Raw genomic sequence first — 21,760 nt, 5'->3', positions numbered from 1 at the left:
TTTCTATCCCACATGGAAAAGATTTCCTGCAGAAGGAACTGAGGCAATCTGTCTGGCACTTCATTTGCATTCAAAAGATCTGGTTGTGTAATCCCTGTCCTGCTGAGGCTGCAGTTCCAGGGCTGCACCTTTGTCCGAGGAGTTTCCATGGGAGAAAGATCCATTTGTGCATCCAAGAGCTGTCACCTGAACGTGCTCTGCTCCCACCTCCAAAAATGGCACTCACAAATGTGTTTTATGCCCTGAAGCCCTTTCATCACCCTGATATGCAATTTCTTAAAAGGAAAGATGTTCTGTTGCAGTTGGTTTCTCGTTGATGACACCAGAGAGGATTCTCTGCAGTGTGAATTCCCAAAAACGCACACTTGCAAAACAAAGGGACAAGCAGCAAAGCTGTGTCCTGACTGCTGAGGAGGTGCTTAATCTCCTTTTGGTGTCCATGCATAAGGATTCATCTCCAATGCATATCTGATGTTTAAAAAAGGGATTTTCAGAGCTATCTAAATGCTGCCCAACCAAACCTGGATGCTGTTTGCATTCTGAACAGGAATCGGGCTCCTGAGGGCAGTGAAAAGCCTTCATGGCCCTGCCTGACCTCACCTGGGGCTCCCAGCAACTCTATTTTATCATAAAGCTCCTTGAGTTCCACCCCTGCCATGGCAGGGACACCTTCCACTGTCCCAGGCTGCTCCAAGCCCTGTCCAAGCTGGCCTTGGACACTGCCAGGGATCCAGGGGCAGCCCCAGCTGCTCTGGGTACCCTGTGCCAGGGCCTGCCCACCCTGCCAGGGAAAAAATTCTTCCCAATATCCCACCTAACCCTGCCCTCTGGCAGTGGGAAGCCATTCCCCTTGTCCTGGCATTCCAGCTCCTTGTAAATATTGAGCAGCTCTGCTTCTGCCTCTCTGATGGTGAATGAGGTAGTGCAGAGAATCACTTGGGAGTTAGAGATCTTCCCACACTTTCCATTGCTTTTCTCAGCAGGATGTTTGTCACCAGCCTCCATGGGAATTCGATATTTTACAGTTTTTTACATTTGGAGCTTGCTGAAATGTGGGGTTGGTGACTCTTGGGCTACCAGACTGTCTAGTAAAGGTGTGACTGCAAGGAAACTTCTTGTCTCTGTACTTCAAGAGGTGCCAACATGGGAGCTGTCACTGCAAACCAGATATTCCAATATCAGTGAGTACTGCAGTCTCCTGTTTAATTTCTCTGGTTTTTTTCTGTTTGCAGTCTGATTGTGAGAGTGATGAGGAGCTTTTCATCTTCCAGCGGGACCTGCCCAACTTAATTCCGGACCTGTCGGAAGAACTGATGATGTTTTCCCTGGAAGACTGCCAGGAGCAGGTGGGGACTGTTGTGTGTGGGCTGTCCTGTCACCCCTCTCTTCTGGCTGTCCCCAGTGTGGGCAGCTGCTAATGTCTGACCTGTTTGTCTCAACAGGAAAAGCTTAGTCCTCAGTATTTTCTCCCACTAGCAAATAGAACTTTTTTTTTTTCTATTTTTGCAGTGGCCCTTTAAAGTTTTCTCTGTTCTTGAGATTTTGGACCTTTTTTGTCCCATCTCTTGGCAGTTTTTATTATCCCCCTTTTTTTTTTTTTTTCCTGTGCACTATTTTTTCCTGTGCATGATTCCTGTGCAATCATTTTATGTGTCTAGAAAATGAATTAGGACAGTGTAGGAAAGAGGAAAAGTAAGAAGTTTACTCTTTGAACAGCTTTTCTGGGATAAATAATCACATTGTTCCCTCAGTGAAGATAAATCCATGAAATCACAGTATGGTTTGGGTTAGAATAATGAGCACATGTAAGAAAAAGTAATTTAAAGGATGTTTAGCAGTTCCTGAAATTAAAGTTTTTGGAAAGTAAACAGTCTCTCTGTTTTCCATGAGGGATGTGGTGTGGGTTGTTTCCATATGGTGTCTGAGTTGGAGCTGTTGCCTTCCAATCGCTCTGTTTTGTTTTTTTATCCACTTCCAAAGCTCAGGGAGATTGACTTTCTCTATGTTTGTGCTTTCTCTACCTGTAGCTAATCCAGGAGACAGAAAGACTTCCATGGGAGACCTGGAACGGAGACCTGGAAAGTTTTGACTTTCAGGAAGAAACAGATGGTGCCCAAATCATTGCAAAAGAAGATGTACAAATGATTAAAGATGAGGCTCCTGAACCTGCCAGCCAGACTGAAGAAATGCCAAGCCAAAAGAGAGCTGTTCTTGAAGAGTCTCCCTCAGATTCCACAGATCACCTTGAGGAGAAAGAAACAGGCAGGACACAGGCCAAGGAAAGAGCAAACTCCTGGCCTAACAGAGCAGTGTCTGTGCAAGAGCTGTACAGTAAAGAGGAGAGAAGAAAGCTGATAGAGACAAAGATACTCTCCAAGATCCTTGTGGAGCCATCCCCAAAGCAGGATGTCAGGCCTGCCTCCCGTGGCATCAACAGCAGCCTAGGAAGACTTGCAAAGGAAGAAACCTCCTCAGCTGAGCGTCTTGGAGAAGTGACCCATTTGTCATTTCAGGCAAGTGGCCCTAAAATAAAGCTGTGGGGGGTGCTGCAGGGGGGCTGGGGCACAGTGCAGTGCCTGCATAACCCCACTGCAGCGAGGAGCTGAAGTGCCAGATCTGACGCTCCACAGCACTGTGTGATACACAACTACCAAAGCTGCCAGTGCAAGTCCAAACCATGGCAAAAGCAGCAAGGTCCATGAACTGTTAGGGAAGCCCAACACAGCATCTGTCCCTGGGAAGGCAAGGAGTTTTTCAGGTCCCAGGCAGAATTGCATTAAAACAGGGAGATTTCTGGCCTTCAATGGGGTGTGGGAGGTGAGGAGGTGTTTAGGGTTGTTCCTGAAGTCCTGAACCTCATCCACCTAAGGCAGGTGGGATGAGCAGCTCAGTGTTAACTGGAATGTGGCTCAGAGTCAGGGGTGGTTTTCTTCAGCACTGAGTTATAGATCTGCCTGTATTGATTTTTAAGTTCATTAGAACTTAATCAGCACAGAGCAGGTCCTGATCTTTCTGTTCAAAGCCTTCCACAGGTCAGAGTACAGATGTTTCCCTTCCCCTTTCGTGTATTCACAGAAATGAACTTTTTGATGTTAGAGCTGTTCCAGTCCAGGCAAATCATGCAGTTGCTGGCCTGTGAGTTAAATTGTGCTGCATCATTGAAGGACATCTTTTTCAAGTGGGTCTGGATGTAATTCCCAGCTCACCTCATAGAATTCAGTCTCTGTCAATTCAGGAAGCACTACTTGCCTTTCAGAACCTGTTTGATGTCAGTGACTTCAATGAGCTGAAGTCTGCTGCTTTGGGCTGAGTTCTGAGAGGCTCAGTGTGTTCTCTCTTTCATTTGGAAGGGGGTTGTTGCTCCCCAGCTCAGCCAGGCACCTCAGTTTGTGTCAAGTTGCTAAACCTAATCTACAGTTTCTTCTTGATCCCTATCAGTTCATTTGATTTTTTTTCCCCCTTAAGTTCCTTTCTGTATTAGAAATGGAATTGTGCAAACCTTCACTTCTATTTCTTCTGGACCTTCTTCTGGAACTTCAACCAATGCTGCAGTGTTAGAATAGATCTAATCAAGGTTCAGATATGTGTGAAGATTTATTGCTCAGGAAGGAGGGAGAACCCTCTCTTCACCAAGAGGGGCAGATGATGGAGGTTTTACAAGGTGAAATGCTGAGTTTGGAGGCTGCTTTTGCTTTTTTAAAGGCCATGAGTGGTTGTGTTAAATGCATGTTTGTGGCAGTGGTGTCATTGTCACGACTCACAGCCCCCTTCCTTTCAATAAAACTCGTAAGCACTTTGAATTTCTGGTGATGATATTTCACATGGGTGTGGATTCCTTTCATTAAAACTTCAATTTCAAATAATATACAGAGGGGAAAGCAAGGAGTGGTTTAAATGCATGTGGGCATTGATGGCAGCCTCTCGCACAGAGTCAGGTGAGTGTGTCCTCAGCCAGGGATTCAGAGCAAGGAAATGGATGATCCTCTCTTCAGGGTGGGGTGAGCAGCTGTGAGATATCATCTGATACTGACTGTACCCAGAGCAGTGGGAATTTACCCTGCTCAGAAACTGGAGGGGGAGGAAAGGGCTCGTCTCAAGGAGCTGAAGAGCTGCAAGTCCTTCTCCTGTGGGTGGCAGTGAGAAGTTCTCACATTATACATATTATATTATATTAGTTCTCACATTATATATATTATAGGATCAGAATGCTTGGCCTTGTATCAGGCCACTTTTTAATCTGTTCACTATCTCCAGTGATTTTTTGAAGTCTTATCAAAGGAGTTCAGGATTCTCAGAGAAAAAGCTTAAGCAGAAGTAGCTGGAGCAGCTGGAGGGATGCAGTGTCTGAAGGGCTGTAATAAATGCATTCCTCTCCTCACAGCACTTCCTCTGGAATTGCTGAAAGCAAGCTGGCACTGAAATTAGGGGTGGTCTTTTGGGAGCCAACTTTCCATCACGTTTCTCTTGTCTTCTTTCAGAATATTAAGAAATGGGATGTAGACAAGAATCTTGAGGAGCTGGAGCAGCAAGGAGATAAAACTCGTGCAGAAGTTGCTTTCTTCCCAGCAGATTATGGTAATGTTACTAGTTGAAAGTGCATAAAAATAAATAAAACTCAGGTTCCTGTATTTAAGTTATTCCCTGCAGCATAACTTTGAATGCAGAAATCATAGTGGGTTTTTTTTAATGCTTCTAAAACATGTTTAATTAGCTTCCCTCAAGATTTCATCTAGGTTTCTTAGCCTGAAGCCAGTGCTTCACAGCCTGCCACGGGCCAGACAAGCCAGTTACAATATTATCTTTATCATTCCCCTGCTGCCAGGCTGTAGGAGCAGGAACAGTGTGAATATGGGGAATATTGGGTGATTTCATGCCAGAAGACCACAACTGATGGTTCTTTTGTTGCCCTTCCACAGAGACCTTCAGGAGGAGGTGTGAAGATGAGCTCATGGAAAGGCTGGGAGAGCTGTGTGCCAGGCAGTCCAGGGCAGTGTCCCCACCCTGTGGGAGGCCATCAGCCAAGCTCTGCTCCTTCCAGGGACAGCAGGACAATGAGTGAGTCCTTTTCTGTCACATATCCCAGCTCATCCTGGCTGCCAGAATGCATACTGGGCAACTCCCGGTCTTCCACAGGGGATTTTCTCTGTAACCTTGCAGAAAGCTGATGTTGGAGTTGGAATAATCAGTTCTTCATTTCCATTTGATGATAAACACCTTGGCATTCTCCATCAACCTTTGTCTAAACCTTACAAGGCACTTGGGATAAATGGGAAAGGCAGGAAAATGAGGCTAAGCCAATTATCCTGCTCAGCTTTTTTTTGTCATCTAGGGTACCAATTTCTCTTACTGGTACCTCAACTGAGCAAAAATACACAGGATGATTTTCTGTCGGTATCAGTGGAGATGTCAGTGCTTCTTGGAGGCTTCTGTGTGTAGGAAGAGCATTTTCAGGCTGTTCAGAGGGAGCAACATCAATGGTGGCAGCACAGAGGAAATAAGGAGTGAAAGAGTGGAGGGGAGGGTGGGAAATACCCTCATTGCCAGAGCAGGGAGAGCCACTAGGATGATTTGCACTTTGTATGCCTGGGAAGATAAAATGGAATTGCCAGAAGAGGCAGAGAGGAAAGGGGAACTTGTTCTTACACTGGTATGTTAAAAGTTGTGATCTCTCTGGTGCCTGCCTTTGTTCTCCAGAACAATTTGCTGGTGTCACATTTTGAGAACTAAATATCCCTCTTCATCCTGCCTGTGAGCTGTGCTCCTGGGGGAAGCTGAATCCTTGAATTCTGATAGCAGGCAGAAGCAGAGCTGGAATCTGTGTGGTCGCCAAGCACAAAGCTCTTTTCTCAGTGCAGTTTTGATCCTAAGGCACTGCCTGCAGGATTCCTTGGGTGGATAAGGCAGAGGATATGCTGAGATGTGTTTTCTGTGTGTAGGGATGTTGCCTTGCTGTCATTCCCACCAAGTTCTCTGAGGATGGGCAGGATGAGTTTCCAGGGCCTGCCAAAACCTGCAACTGTGTACATAGATTTGAGAGATGCTGAGCCACCAAAGTCAGTGACAGTCCCTGAAGAGGAACAAAGGTAAATCCTGGCTTTATTGGGAGTAAGAAATAAGTAATAGAAAGTGAGAAACTTAAACTTTTCTGAATCTCATGCTTGTGAAATGTAACTTTAAAAATGTTCTTTCACACCTCTGTCCTAAGGAGAAACCATGTAGTCAATAAACAGCTCCTAGGTAACAAACAGGTAAACATTTTGTTCTAGTTGCTTGAATATTTGAATATTCTTTTTGCTGGAGTAATAGTGTGAAGGACTCTCCATAACACCTGGAGATCTTCCCTGGAAGTATCTCTCCCTTTTTCCTCATTTTCTAAATTTGCATCCTAGAAATGACTAAGAGCCAACACTCAGCTAGAACAGGGTTAATTAACATGGTCTGATTGTTTCACAGTGCAAGTGACAGCTCCTCCTCCTCTGAAGAAGAAGAAGAGACTGTGACAATTCAGGATGAAGCAGAAAGGAGAATGTAAGATTCCTTACCAGGACCATTTTCCAAGTGATATGATGTTCATTTTTTCTGAAACTAAAATAATTGCCCTAACAATGATCAGAGTGAAAGTTTGTGTACTTAAATATTGCTTTCCTGGTCTCAAACAAACAAACAAACAAACAAACAAAAGCCCAGTAATGCAAGTGCTCCAATGTGGCCCCAGGAGGAGGTCACTCTTTTCCTGTTGCATGGTAAAGCTACCAAAGGTAGAGTTGGTGATCCTTGAGGCAATATTTGCACTGTCCAGCTGCTTGGGACAGCTCAAAACACAGTCAGAGGTGCTCTGGGGTGTGGAAAATGTGAGTTTTTCTCCAGCCTTGTGTGAGTGAGACTAGAACTGTGTTTGACAAGACTCAGAACCAAACTTTGGAAATGTTTTAGGGAGCTGAGTCAGACAAACCTTTATTTTTATAAATAATAAAATAGGCTAGAATGGATAGATATTTAAAGAGACTGTTGGCTATATTGTATGGACAGGGACCCTCCCAATTCTCCTTAACTTGAGAGGAAAGAGAAGAGAGTGTGATGGGTGGAATCCTAAAGTATAAACTCCTCAACATGACAGATGTCAGCCTTTTCTTGCTAAACTCCTGAATTCATATCCATAGGTTATTAGACATTTGTTTAATGTGAAGCAGAAGTGTCAAATTTAACCCTCCTCCTGCACTCATGCTCTGGGTTCCCTTTGGAATTCTGCAGCCTGCAAGTTCAAAACAAGTGCAAAGCAGGGCAGGGGACAAGCAGAACGTGTGTCTTCTTGTGCCAGCCACCTACGCTTCTGATGCTTTGGAAGATGATTTGACAAGGAACCCAAACAATGAGCCAAACAAGAAGTCAGACAGTGTAATTTAGAACATCTAATCCAAAACCAGTGAAAAGCAGGGACAAGGGGATGCTTGGGGAACTCTCCGTGGCACTGACACAAGTTCAGCAGTTCCATCAATGTAAATCTGCAATGATGGAGAGCAGAGCTTGGATTTTGATTCACCTTAATGGTGCTAGAGAACATGCACAAATGTAATGCCTGGCAAATGCTGCTTAGTTCTGGATGTAAATAAGAAATGCTTTTGGTCTCAGCAGGGCAGGATTCTGATCTCATTCATGAGGGGGTCTGTCCAGTTTCATTTTTATCTGGAACAAATCATTAAACAGGAATTATTATTCTGTGCATGCAGATTATGTCACGACAGGACATTCCACTACAAGTAATGTGCTTGCTGACAGGGTAATTAAGCCAAGCATTCAAAAACTGTAATAATTATTAGAAAAACTTTTCATCTGCATGTATTTGAACCCCAACCCCTGTACCCAAAGGGGACAAAAATCTATAGGCTCTGATTTTCATGCCAACCATACATTTGTTCAGGGCTCTTCTGGTAGGTGGTTGTGTTGTGCCTGAATGCAGAAGAGGTAAATAAATTGCCAGGAAGATCAATTTTGTGTTCTGGCTCTGCCTGTGTCACCTGAGTGCTGGTGCTGCTGTCACTCCCAGTTTTTGGTCCTGTAGATGCCCAGTCCTTGTTTTCAGCTCTCGTGGTATGTGAAGTTCTCAGAGATTGAGTTTATTCCTATAATGCTTTATCTTGATGAAATCAAGTTTTTATTTCCTTTGCAGGAGGAATTGCTCAGGGAAGAGCCTGTTACTGCAGCAACTCCGAGCAGCCCGTAAGGAGGCCTTGGAGCTTCTTCATGAAACATCTCTTCCAGCTGAGAAACTGCTCCCAGAAAGGCTGGAAGACACAGGTTCCTCTAATAAAAGTCAAAACCAATCTTGTAAAGTGAGGCAAGAGACAAATGGGGTGGTTCCCAGGAAACTGATGAGATTGGAACCAGACAAGGAAAGTCTCCCCTTTTCAAGCTGTGGGGGCGACGGAGCTGACACAGAGAAAGAGAACAAAATGGAAGCTGAGAAGATTCAAAGTGCAGGAAATGCTCCAGAGTGTCGTCTAATTACAACAGAATTGCCAAGGTATCCCACAGGAAAAGTAATCAGAGGGTTTGGATGTGGCTTCTCTAATTGTCCAGGATTAAAGAAAATTGCTTACCTGGGCTGTGAGTTGGAGCAAGAGGGTGTCTGGATTTGTTACCTGGCAAGAACAACAGTCCTGGCAGCCCCTGCTGGAAGGTTTAGAGGCAGCCTCAGTGGGGCCTGGCATTAGATGAGCTGTGGCACTTCTGACATTGGAAATGGAGCCTTTTTCTTTAGCTTTTATTCTACAGAAGAGGAGGACAACACAGTATTGATCTCCTTTAGGAACAACAGCACTGGGGTTTCCTAAGCACGGCTTCCTAGAAAATAGGTCTGGAAGGGTCAGTCTCCCTGTGCCAATAAAGAGTGAGGTAAAATCTAATATCTCCTGGCAGATCTTTATAGAACTTGGTCTTGAAATCCTCAGTGGTGAGGATTCCTTGACTCCCAGGTAGTACATTTTGCTGTTTAATTACCTTTAGAGTTGTAAAGCTTTTCATTCAGTCTAATTTAAATTATTCCCTCTCCAATTGAAGCTTATTTTTGTTGTGTTCCCAGAAGGAATGGAAAAGGGTTTATTCTGTGTCTCAGTTTAAAACACCTTTTACAAACTGGAGGATGTATCAGTCTCCCCTTGTAATTTTTTTCTTCCAAACAAAGGAATTCTGAATCTGCCAACAAGAAAAGTGCAAGATCTTGGAGTTACAAAGTACATCCGTGAGGAATGCTACAGAAATATCTTGGAAAGCTTTAAAAATTAGAAATTAGAGTGATATCAATTGTGGGAATTGCAGAGCTGTTTGGGCCTCTGCCTCCCTGGGCTTAGTTAAATGTAGTGTATTCTGCAGAAGGTCTAATTTCAAAGTGAAATCGGGTGGTTGCCTTGTGCACCTGCCCAGCTGTTTGGGAGAGCTCCATTATGCTGCCTTTTCAAAGGTTATATCCTGCTATTTTCAGAGTGAAATTTAACATTCTGACTTTGACATATGAGCCCTGGAAAGAATCAGGATCTGCCTGCTCTGGAGACTATTACGGTGTCAGAGTTAAACACTTGCCTGCCCTGCCACTTAGACACCTCAGCTCCTGTGTACCTGCTTTAAATGGCAGGTGGTTGGTTGCAGGGTTTTTTCCCTCTGGAATTCCTGACATTAAGCTCCTTGCTTCCATCAGGAATACTAAACTCCATTTTGATTACCTGTTAGCCTGAGATGGCAGGCCATGGCCAGGCAAGAATGTGGATTATTTACTGTCTCTGAGTGACAATTCAGTGATTTTAACTGATTTCAGTTTTCTCTCTTGCTATTCTAATTATTGTTGGGGCATCTGGGACTGGAAGAATTCAGAAGAAATTGAACTTTGTGTTTGCCACAGAAATGGCAGATGAAATCTTTCTGTGGGCATGCAGGTGTAGAAAGATGGGAGGTCCTGGGGTCAGGGGGACTTTATCTCTGTCGTATCCTATAGCAGATAGGAAAGGAAATGGGTCTAGACTGGGAGTCTTGGTGTGGAGATGGGGAGTGACACCTCACAAACACATCTCTGCTTAAAGGAGTTTGCATCTCCAGTTAGATCATCACCACTTATCAGATCTCTGCTGCTTTTCTTTGAGGTGTTTTTCTTCTTAGAGAGATGATTTCATCCATTGCACAGGTCTTGTGTCCCCCCACAAACACCAGAATTGCTCTCTAAATCTATTTTAGCCTTTCATGTCATGATTCCCCCTCAAGTGCATGGTGTAAATACAAGAAAAAAAGAAGTGCCACCAGATGAACAAGTGGCTTTTTTTCCCCCAAGTGAAAAGTTTAATCTGTGTATTTTCCAGGAGAGAAGGAAGTGAAAGAGAGCTATCCCAAAAGGAAGAGGAGATGAAGGAGAGGCAGAGGAGATGCAGATTGCAGGAGCAGCTGGAGCAGTGGCAGCCGCAGCGCTCGGTGTGGGGGAAGCAGCCCATGGCAGAGAACACCCCGCTCCTGTTCCACAGGGTCAGTGGCTCAGGGTGGGCTGGGCCTGGCAGGGTGGCCTGCTTTGAAAAGCAAGGTGTCTGCTAAGGAAGGCAGGAGCCTCCTCGGAAATGGAAAATGCAAATCCCCTCCCACTGAATTATTATAATTTTGAAATTAAGGGGCTCTCAGGCAAAGATATGGGAGTAGGAATAACAGCTCTTTATTAGGAAAGTTAAAAAGAAATACAAATGCAATAGTACAAAAAGAAAAACCACTGCCAGAGTCAGAATACAGCCTGACACTCTGACACCAGGGTGGTGGCAGCAGTGCCATTCCATGGTGGCTCAGCCCTCCTGCAGGGCCAGCTGTGGCTCTGCTGGAGCAGGGATCCTGCACAAGGCTGGAGTTTTCCTCTGAAGCTCCAGGGCTGCTGGAGATGGGCCTGCTCTCCCTCTGGGAATGCAGGGAGAAGAAGGCTGCTCCTCTGGGAATGCAGTGCAGAAGAAAGCTGCTCCTCTGGGAATGCAGTGGCAAAGGCTGCTGTGCTGTTCCCAGGGTCAGGTTCTATCCAGGTAGGAATGCTTGGCTCCTGCCCTGGGCAGAGCATCTCCCATGGGATGGTGGAATTTGATCAGCCATGCAAGGGACACTCAGTGGCCATGGACAGCAGAGATCTCCTGGAGGGAGGATGGGTTGTGGGAGAGATAAAGCAAACTGCCCCATGAACAGCAGAGAACTGCCCCAGCTCTGCCAGCTGGGAACAGAATGCACACCCCCAGCCTAAGACACCGGGGCTCCCTGCCAGTGGCAGCTGGGAGCAAAATGTAATTTTTATTGTATTGTTTCAAATCTGTTTATTATGGAGCACCATTTGCTGAGGAGAAGAGCAGCCCTATGGCTCTTCTGTCACACTAAGGGAGAAGAATTCCCCACCTTCCTGTGCAGGGAGAGTTCCCCAAGCAGCTGCCCTCCAGTTCTGACCTGTCAGGGCTTGCTGGAATCAGTGGCCTCAGTGTCATCTACTTCACAGCAGCCAGAGTCTCCCACATGATTTTTCATAACTTGTCCTTAAAAAGTGCAATATTTTTACTGTCTCTGCTGAGTCCTGTTGTCTGCCCCCAGCAGCTTTAGAGTTCACTTTTGTGGACCAGTTTTGAGGATTGTGGATTTAACAATAGGTTTTACTCCTGATTAAGGGGGTATGAAATGATCCTGGTTTTAGCCAAAGCCTCACTGTGGCTTGGAGGACAGGGCTGTTGTTACTTGTCAGAAGCTTTCTCTCTGTCCCTGCCCTCAGCAGTGGGGTTGGAATGAGATGAGCTGTAGGATCACTCCCAACCCATTCCAGGATTCTATGACAAGCAATCCTGCTTCATCCATGCACTGATTCAGCTGAACACAAGGTGAGAAGGTCAGAGGAGGTGAGAAACTGCAGAACCACCATGAATCCATCATAATGATTTCTTTGGGCTAATGCCAATAACAAAGCTGTTTGTCAGTACAGAAGTTGAAAGATTTCACAGCCCTAGATTTGGGGCTGGACCATTTAGGTTTGTTTTGTAAATTGATTGCTGTGGTTGTGAAGATTTGAAAGCTCATTTTATTTAGCGCTGGATTAGTCAGTGAGGAGGAGTAAAGGACTAAAAAGCTCCCAGCTGAGTTTCCCTCTGCCAGCCTGCTTTGACAAGGACAGCACAGCACACATAGCTCTGCTTTGCAGTGTAAAAGTTGTGGATTCTTTGGATTTGCTTGTCCCTGGCAGCTGGCAGGTACCACCCACTTCCAGTTAGCCTTTATTAAGATGCAGACACTCTCTTGCTCCTCAGAAATCCACGTGGGCCTTTCTCTCTCCTTCCTGACAATGCACCAGGCAGTGCAGATTTACCCTGTGTTTGGTCATTTCCCATATTTGCTGTGCTGATGCCAATAAAATGAGGATGGGCTTGGTGATGTGCTTTGTCTGGAGCAGAGCTCAGGGTGGATCTCTGCTGGAACTGGAGCTGTAAATGTTCCCCTAAGGGATGGGATGATGGTCCAGTTGTGGCGGCAGGGACGGGGGCATTTCTCACCAGCCCAGGCTCCTGCTGCCTGTGCAAACTGCTCCAGTGCCCAGAAAGAGGGAGAGGGGCTTGTTACAGGCAAGAGAGGACACAGGGAAGGGTTCAGGTGGGATTTTGGGAACAAATTCTTCCCTGTGAGGGTGGGGAGGCCCTGGCACAGAGCAGCTGTGGCTGCTTGTGGATCCCTGGCAGTGTCCAAGGCCAGGTTGGAGCAGCCTGGGACAGTGGAAGGTGTCCCTGCCCAGGGGGTGGGATGAGAGGATCTTTATGGTTGTTTCCACCCAACTCATTCCATGATCCCAAACTAAGTGCCAGCCTGCTCCAGGGGACCTGCCTGACCTCCCAAGGCACCAGTGGTAAATCAGCACAACCCATAATAACCATGTTGTCTGGGCAACTCTGCTCTTAGTTCTTATTCAGAAATATTCATTATTAAAATTAAGACTAAAAAATGTATCAACATCATCTATCAAACACAACAGTCCTTTATAAGATTACTTGAAATCTGCTTTGATAGCAGCACTTTTTCCCTTTGAATTTGAATAGGGTTTTATTTTCTTTCTTTTTTTATGAACACAGAAAATTTTGACTGTTTTGACATTTAAAACTAAGAGCCCCTGTAATTTGGCAGCTATGTCTCAGTGAAAATATCTAATATCTATATATAAACACATATATTCAAAGAACAAGTCCCCGTGTTTGACAGAGTAGCACACTTGCAAATTTGTTTTGTAAGTCCTTTGTTTTGGCAGTGATAGATGTTCAGATCTGGAACGCTTGTCACAGTTTCCAGAATTCTTCTGACCATTTATAATGTACATAAATAATTGAATTGAATAATAATCAGAGGGAAAGTTTAGAAACTGCAATTACTGTAGCTGAGGTGCTGGGAAAGACTGGCAAAGGAACTTTAAAAAGCTGCATTAGGGTTACATTAGAGTTCTTGTCTAAAATGTAAAAGCAGATTTAATGTGCTGTCTCTTTTTTCTTAACCCAGTTCAGTCAAACTCTGTCCTCAGCTTCACTCTGAGAGTCAGGGCTGGGGAGAGGTAACTTGAGAGCCTGAGAATTCACTTCCAGGGGCCCTTCAGCTGCTGGAGAAGGGGCTGAGATCCAGTGGATTTTCAAGACATGCAGGTGCCAATTCCCTGGGAAATCAGTGGGTTCTTTCTAAGAATTCTGCCTGTCAGGTCCATGTCTGGAGGAGTCTGAATACTTGGGCAACCTGGCTCGCCTCTTGGTTTTAAAAACAATGCAGGGAAGAGCCTGGGTTTTTAATGCTCTGGTTTGGGTTCATTTGTTTGGGGGTTTTTGGTTTTTTTTTTCCTTCTCTGCCCCACCCAAACTTTTGGTGAAATTTAAGACTGGCATGACTTGTCTCTTCTGAAATTGGGCCCCCAACCACATTTTAACCTTTGAATCTGGTTCAGAACTGATGCGAGCACCTGGAGTTCTGTGAAGGCCAGCAGACGGGTGCTGTGATCCTCACTGTAGGGTCAGGCTGAATTAGCAGCTTAGAGGAACAGCACAGGGTTTCTTGCATTATGTGAGCAGTGTTATTGATGAGGGAGACGGAAGGAATGCTCACAGGATGTAAAGCAGTTTAAATGGAGGTTGTAAAATGAAATGGGTTTGATCTGTCACTTCATTCATCCTCCTTGTTCTGATAAGTCACTTGGTGCTGGTTTGTTTTCTGTCACATTCCCATCAGGTGGGATCCAGATAATGGTGGGAACTTTTGCCACATCAGAGCTGAGTTTTATGTCAGGAGCAGCACAAGCAGGTTATTCTAAGGATATCACAGGATCCCAGACTAGGATGGGAAGGGACCTTAAATCCCATCTTGTCCCACCCCCTTCCATTATCCCAGCCTGGCCTTGGACACTTCCAGGGATCCAGGGGCAGCCTGTGCCAGGCCCTCCCCATCCTCACAGGGAACAATCTCTCCCCAGTATCCCATCTAACCCTGCCCTCTGGCAGTGGGAAGCCTTTGGGGAAGACAAAGCAGGATCTGCAGCTGAGAGCAAGGCAGGCAGGGAGGGCAGTGCCACAGTCCCAAAGGAGCAGCAGAGCAGCTCCAGTGAGGGTGGCCAGTTGGCAAACGTGTGGGAATGAGGAGGGGAAGATGAAGGGCAGAAAGCCAAGCCAGGGGCAGCCTAGTGATCACCCAGGGGGTCTGGTGTGAGGGAACAGGGCTGAGCTGGAGGCACAAAGTCAGAGCAGGGGCAGTGCAGGTGATGGGGTGAGGCCTGGCAGAGGTAGAGCTGCTCTGCAGCTTTTCCAGGGAAATGTCTGTGCTGAAAAGCAGCTTCACAGAGCTCCTTTTCCAGCAGCCCCATGTGAGGTGAAACACCTGAGCTTGTGTCAGACCTGGCCTTGAACACTGCAGCCAAACTCCTGCATGGCCCATCCAGCCCTGGAATTCATTTCACACAGAACAACTAGAATTTAGCTTGTACTCATCTCTTTTATTATTGGAAAAAGTAGGTGTTTTCAGCAGGGCTTCAGCTTGATTCTACATTTATTGCTTTATCATGATATGGCAGAACAGGATAATGTTGTTGGAGAGCTATTAGGAGCCACCTTGTAACCAGCCCCTCATAAACACAGTTTTATCTCCCTTACACAGCCAGGGTGGTTGGGAAATGAATGTGTTGACTCATACTGAGGCGTCTCATTTTTCTTGGCATTCACAATCACTTGGGCTAACCTTGTATTAGTAATTATATTACCATGATCCTCATCTCATTGCAGCTTAGCCTTACAGCTGCCTTACACAACAACAACATCCAGGCACAACAGAGTCATTCTACCTTAACAAATAGATGATGTGGGTACTTTCCTTTCCGTCTTGTAAACACAGGCTCCATCACCTTTTTGTCAAAATCAGCAGGTTCTTTATGTTAACACCCTGTTGACTCAGCTCACTGGTGTCAGGGAGAATTCTCAACCACAAGATGTTCCACTTGTGTTGCAACAAAATTAGTTCTCTATAGAACTTGGTCTTGAAATCCTCAATGGTGACAATTTTTTGACTCCCAGGTAGTACCTGTTGCTGTTTAATTACCCTTAGAGTTGTAAAGCTTTTCATTAAGTCTAATTTAAATTGTTCTCTCTCCAATTGAAGCTTATTTTTGTTGTGTTCCCAGAAGGGATGGAAAAGGGTTTATTCTGTGTCTCAGTTTAAAACACCTTTTACAAACTGGAAGATAAAATTACTGGAAGATAAAATTACCAATATATCATGGTCAAATCCTTCCTTGCCCTTTGATGGCCTTGTTCTCTCTTTAATCCTGTATTTCTTCAGGGGAAAATCCCTGACAAAATCCATATTTGCCATCCAGAGTGGTGCTGAAGTGCTGGACTTCCTGCTACTGGGAGAGTTACCCTGCATCAGCACAGTCTGCCTGAAAGTAGGGATTGATTTCCAAAACTTGTAAAGTATTTTTAGTTCAGTTACTGGCCCCAGAAGTTGTTTTTGACTAGGAGGTGCCTTGATCTGCAAATTGTCAGTGAAATGCTTTTGATTCTTTACCTGTCTTCCTTAAATAGGTGCCTGTGATTGCCATTGCTGTTCCATGGGTGTTTTGATCTTTTTGAGGCTATGGTGCTGACATCAGCATTGGAAATTGCCCTTTTCTTCCATCTCTGGGTTGTTCAAGGACGTTGTGGATCCCGGGATCCCAACCCAGCACTTCACCTGCTGGGCCAGGGCACTTGGGCACCTCCCCAGCTCCACTGGAGCTGCTCACATGACTGCACTGAGATGATGGCCTCAGCACTGTTTAAAAATACACCACTTTTATTGCTGGGTGGAAAATGGATAAAGGAAAAGGACTGTAAGAAAGTCAAATTAATGTCTCCACTTAAAGAATGGACAAAGGCCTGATCAACCACTCATGAAGGAATAGGTTTTGTGCCACTTCCTTACAGAAATGCCAGTTTATCCCCTAAAGTGTGATGCAGTACATCTATTTGGAGATGCTGAGGAAACCTATAAAATCTTTTTATGATTATGAGGATTTTGTTACACAGTAGTTGAATTTTTCTATATCTGTATTACTCCAGAGGTGATCCTGGTAATACAAATCCCCTGTGATCTAATGTTTTCATTGACCCTGGGCCAAAGCAACTGCATCTGGGTGAATGTAATTAGAACAGCATTTAGCCCTTACTGTTATTTTAATATAGCTTTAAAAAACCCCATTAATTGTAAAAATCACCAAATATTTCCTACAGTAATGCTTTTTGGACACCAGAGCTGAGTTTGGGGTTTGCCTGGCTCCAGGTGCTCTCCCTGTTGGGCTGATGCCAAGTTTGTGGCCAGCAGTGCTGTGCCCAACAGCCACCAGATGGCCCCTGAATTCCTCTTTTTTTTTTCCTGCCAGGCATTTAATGAGTTTCTGAAACAAGATTAAAATCTCTTGTACTTAATGAACCCGCTGCCTCGACTCAAGAAAGGCTTAAAAATAAACTAAGGCAATTAGAGATGGAGTTAAACTTAGCACACAGAGACAGGAGGCCAAGATTCCTGTTTGTGCCACCAGCCCAGCACACAGCATTTGGAATAGATGGAAGATCCCAAGGAAATGTTTTTCCAGCATGGGTGGCTGGCAGCTGGCACAGAGCCTGTGTTTCTGGCCTCCTCTTCATCTTCCCACATGGTGCCAGGGAAAGCAAACGGGGGGATTGCTGGCACAGCACTTTGGTGGAGTAGCTGCTTCCTGCTGTCCCTGGCTGTGGGCACAAATCCCAGGAGCTGAGGCTCAGGATGGCACAGATCTGACCTGAGGATCTGCCTTAATAGGCAAGCAGAGGGTCCAGGCCTTACCTGTGTGTGTTACAAACACCTCCCTCCACACAGGAGCACTTTACTCTCCATGGATGTGTTTAAAAAAGACTGGTTTATTTGATGGTTTAATTGAGGTGTTAGGGCATGGCTTGGACTCGATCTTTAGGGTCTCTTCCAGCCTGGTAATTCTATGAATTCACCCTGTGAATTCTGTGTTCCCAGAGTCAGGAATGTTGTGGAAGTGCCCAGGCACTCTTAGGGCAGGTTGTACTTCCCATCCTCGTGGCTCCTCTCCCCGCTTCAGCTCATACCACCAGAGCAGGTCCAAGAGCCACACAGTGAAGCTGCTTTCATAACCTTTGGCTGCTTTAAGAGGTTTTCCAGCCAAATTGCTGCAGGAATGCTCAGAACCAGGAAATTCACCTGTGGTGAATGCAACAGGGTCACCAAAAAGCCATGGAGAACCTTCCATGTAAACCTGGAGAGGCACTCTGATGGTTCCCAGGGGCTCCCAGGTTTGTGCTTTTTCCAGCTGTGGAAGGAACTGAAGAGCCAGGGATTCACAAAGCAACGAGATCTTGCAGTGCTGTTTCTCTGACTGCAGTTTGGAAAGGCCCCAGGAGAATGTGAGATATTTAATCCTCTATAGTCCTCGGCATATCTTGGAAGTGATTAAAATGAGTTTAGGCTTGTTCCTCAATACACTCCTGCCTGAGTTTGACAGATGGGAACATTGGTTGCTGTTGCTTAAGGGAAAGGTTAATACAAGGAAAAGGAGCAGAGTTTCCAGGATTCCATGCATGAGCTTGCTGCCAGTAGAGGTCCTGAATACTCCTCCATTCACATTAGCAGGATGTTCACATTAAACTTGAGGACAATAATGTAAAATGTCCATGAGCCAAATTCTATTTCTTATCCCAGAGAGGGCAGGAGGACACAAAACTATATCTGGGCTTTTTGTCTCCTCAGGTCCTGCAGTGTGCCAGGCTGCCCTGGGTTTGCAGTGGCTCTGAACAAGTGCCAGTCACGTTTAATTACACAGAGAAACAAACACTTTCTGCTGTGATTCTCTCTTGGAATCAAAATAGAATTCCCAGCCCCTGGCCTTACCTCAGGGCTGTGATCGCTGATGCTATTTGTAGATGAAAGGAGGCTGAACCTGCCCCTCTGTTGTTCCAAAGGGATGTGCAGGTTGTCTGTTAAAGGAACTGCAGGATTTAAACTACACTCCTGGTTTTCCTCATGCCTTCTTGCTCAGCATTGACTTAGGCTGGGCTGGTGTTCCAAATCCCAGCACACAGGGGATTAAGTTTGGTCACAACTTGTAAACACATTATTCCACAAATACTCATGATGGGGCATTATTCTCAGTGGCAGGGAATGGAATTCAGGGCTCTATCCAAGACTATGGAGTGGAAGAATCGTGCAGTTATTTTTATTTTGCAAATACAGAGCTCTGCCCAGCTCAGTGCCAAGCACCTGGAGTTCCCACCAGCTTCAGGGAGCACTGTAAGCACTTAGAAGTTCTCAGGATCACAAAGCCCCAAACTCACAGATCTGAAGGGTTGTCTGGGGGGTGTTTTATAGCTGGAGGGAAGAACACAGAGCCTGTGACAAACTGGATACAATCCATTTTAATTGGAAGCTGACAGTCTGTAGAACAAACCACTTTAGCTCTGCTAAAGCTTCCTGATAAAGCAGCTGAGCTGTTTCCTCCCCCAGACCCTTTAATTTCCTTTATTTCTTTGGGGATTTCCATTGACTATCAGGGGAAATGATAACTAAAAAGATAAAGATGAATAGATGGGAAGAAAAAAAACAAGGCTTTCCCCACGTTGATAAATATGTGGTGAATCATAGCACCAATCCCAAATGGTTTGGGTTGGAAGGGACCTTAAAGATTGTCTCGTTCCAACCCCCTGGGAACCTCCTGGAGTATCCAAGCAGAGCCATTTCCATAGGATTTAAACCCAGCTTGGAGCATGTGCCAAATGCCAGCCTAGATTTCAGATGGCTGAGGACCAATTCCATGCTCTATCCCAGCATTTCCAAATGAGCAGGTGCAGTTCCCTTCCCTCGGAGGGTCTGGAAGTGCTGACACATTTCATGTGTGAGGCAGGTTGGAATCCTTTGAAGAACAAGTGGAAGATGCAGATAGGATCACGCTGAGGGGCTGAGAGGCCACAACACTTTCAGGATTAGGAAAGGGAATAGAGGTTAATTTTGAAAGTTTGTTGATAATCTTACACTCTTCCTCTTCAGAGCACTTTACAGAGTCTTGATAATTAATCCAGCTAGACAGGGACCAGGATAAGGAAATATTATCCTCACTTTACAGTTCCACAGAGAAATACTTCATTCCAGAGCCAGGACTGAGGCACAAGTTCCCCATTCCCAGTCTTGTGCTCACATGAAATGTGTAAGTAATTAAACTTCCTTTACTCATTTCAGCTGCTTCTCATTAACCAGGAGTATAAACTCATTAGAGGAGGAACTTTTTGTTACATGTGCTCAGAACACCAGCACAATGAGGCTGGGAATCCTTCTGAGCCTCTCCAAGTGTTACTGGAGTGTAAACACCAATCATGGAAAAGGCACTTCTCATTTTTAATGATTATGGCTTGGAAAGCAAACAAACTCAAATAAGAATCAGTGTTGCTTTGGTTTAAATTTTAATGCACTTCTCAGGTCAGTGTTTACCTGAGCTGAGCCTTTTAAAGAAAATTTTCCCACTTCTAAAAGGTAAAGAAGAAATCATATGTTAAAAAAAGCTGTTCATTACAGGTATTTTTGAATTGGTTTTTTTTTTTTAACTTGTTGAATTTGGACCAAAAATATTTTGATCCTGTGTGATCCACAGCATCTCCCTGCTGACAAATCCTATGGATCTGATCCTTGCCCCTCAAGGAAGAGAGTTTATCCACATCTTTGATAGATGAGCCATTAACTCCAGTGAAGCAGCTGAGAATTCCCTTAGTGCAGTTAAGAGGTTTTATTCTTCATATCCAAGACTAAGAATAATTGTCCAAAGCAAGAAAACTGTCAGCAAAGACATTTTGTTTATTATTATATTTTTAACTTAAACTCTCATGATCTGGAGTGCCCTAAGTGAATTGAAAACTATGGAGAACAGAGCAAATAATGCTCCATTACACAGCTCCCTGAGTCCCTGCAGCCTCCCTTGGCAGAGTTATCTGCTTTGGAGCACCATAATTCCTCCATTTGAGCAATCTGAGCCTCATCCACATCAGAAATTTCAATGCCATCTTGCCCCCATCATGTTTTCCAGATCCAGAACCACAGCATGATGCTCAGAAAGGCAGTGGTGCCACAGAGTGACTCTGGTACAAAAATGCATTTACAGAAAGACCATTAAACATCAGTTGTACTCTCCTTTTTGTCAGGAAAAGTCAACTTCCTAATTCTAGAGTGTTCTGCCAGTTGCATGCAGGAACTGCAGATCCTCTCCTCATTTTCACCCCTTGCTCCCACTTTGCAGTGATAAAGCAGTTTTTTGAATGGTTTCAGGGTTTATTCCATGCTTTAATGTGGAGTTTCAAATCATCTAACAGATGGCATTGTCATCATTTTTCCTTCCCCACAGAATGAAAATGAACAAACACTTGACATTTCCAATATGTCTTCATCTAATGCAAGAATTTTTAGAAGCCATGGAATAGTGATAATCTGCTTTGCTTTAGATGGCCAGAATTGTTAAATGTGTCCTAAAAAGCCTGCACTTCCCACGTGACTGTGTGGAAAATGGGGATGGGACCACACAATCATCATGGTTGTGTCCTGTACCACGAGCCCTGAACAGGGCAGAGCAGGAACATGGAATGCCAGAGCAGCTGTGCAATGAGAGGGGAAGGTTCATTAGAGAAATGAGCTCGAGCTGCTCCAGCACTTAGAAATCAGCTCACATTTACAAACCCACAGCAGATGCATCGTTTGGCAAAAGAGTTCTGCAGTCAGTAATTTGCCATTCATCAGGGATTGCCTCTTAAATCTGGGATCCAAGCTAGGGTGCAGATGACATAGGAGGATAAATTTAGACAGGGCTGAAAACAATTATTTTGATTAAACCTCCAGCCAATGAGAGTGACAGTCTTGCTATTCCTCCCCTTGCCCCTCACTCACCCCGCTGTGGTAAAAGAGGAGATTCTGTGAGTTTAACCTCTCTTCCTTTTCCATGCAGGGGATGTTTGGATAGAGCTTTTGCTGCTGCAGAGTCTGTCCAGTGGAGTAGGGAGCAGGGAGAGTATTTGGATGGAACGTGCTGCCTTGCTTCCATGTTAGTGTTGGAAAAGGTGCTGGGAGGGAAATATTGAAGTTTTATTTACCTCAAAGGGAGAGACTGTGTCTATTAAAGTAAAAAATTGGTTTTTCCTTAGCCTGTCCTGCTACTGGGGCAACTCCTCAGACTGGATGGGTTGATTGTGCT

General features: G+C 45.0%; 1 protein-coding gene across 6 annotated transcripts in view; it reads left to right on the top strand.

The window, feature by feature from the left end:
• Positions 1–21,760, top strand: part of C14H16orf71 (chromosome 14 C16orf71 homolog) — a 91,385-nt gene that overhangs the window by 3,701 nt on the left and 65,924 nt on the right. For all 6 annotated transcript variants that reach the window (XR_005258679.1, XM_038151620.1, XM_038151619.1 and 3 more), the window contains exons 3-10: positions 1,233–1,346; positions 2,028–2,513; positions 4,479–4,575; positions 4,917–5,055; positions 5,937–6,083; positions 6,454–6,528; positions 8,168–8,521; positions 10,344–10,503. Coding sequence is in view for 5 of the 6 variants with exons in the window: in XM_038151620.1 (XP_038007548.1) it covers positions 1,233–1,346; positions 2,028–2,513; positions 4,479–4,575; positions 4,917–5,055; positions 5,937–6,083; positions 6,454–6,528; positions 8,168–8,521; positions 10,344–10,503 (1,572 nt within the window). In the remaining variant the exon portion in view is untranslated. The remainder of the gene's footprint in view (positions 1–1,232; positions 1,347–2,027; positions 2,514–4,478; positions 4,576–4,916; positions 5,056–5,936; positions 6,084–6,453; positions 6,529–8,167; positions 8,522–10,343; positions 10,504–21,760) is intronic.

Source organism: Motacilla alba, chromosome 14, assembly GCF_015832195.1.
Source record: "Motacilla alba alba isolate MOTALB_02 chromosome 14, Motacilla_alba_V1.0_pri, whole genome shotgun sequence".
Taxonomy (NCBI): Eukaryota; Metazoa; Chordata; class Aves; order Passeriformes; family Motacillidae; genus Motacilla; species Motacilla alba.
This window is presented reverse-complemented; position numbering and strand designations above follow the sequence as displayed.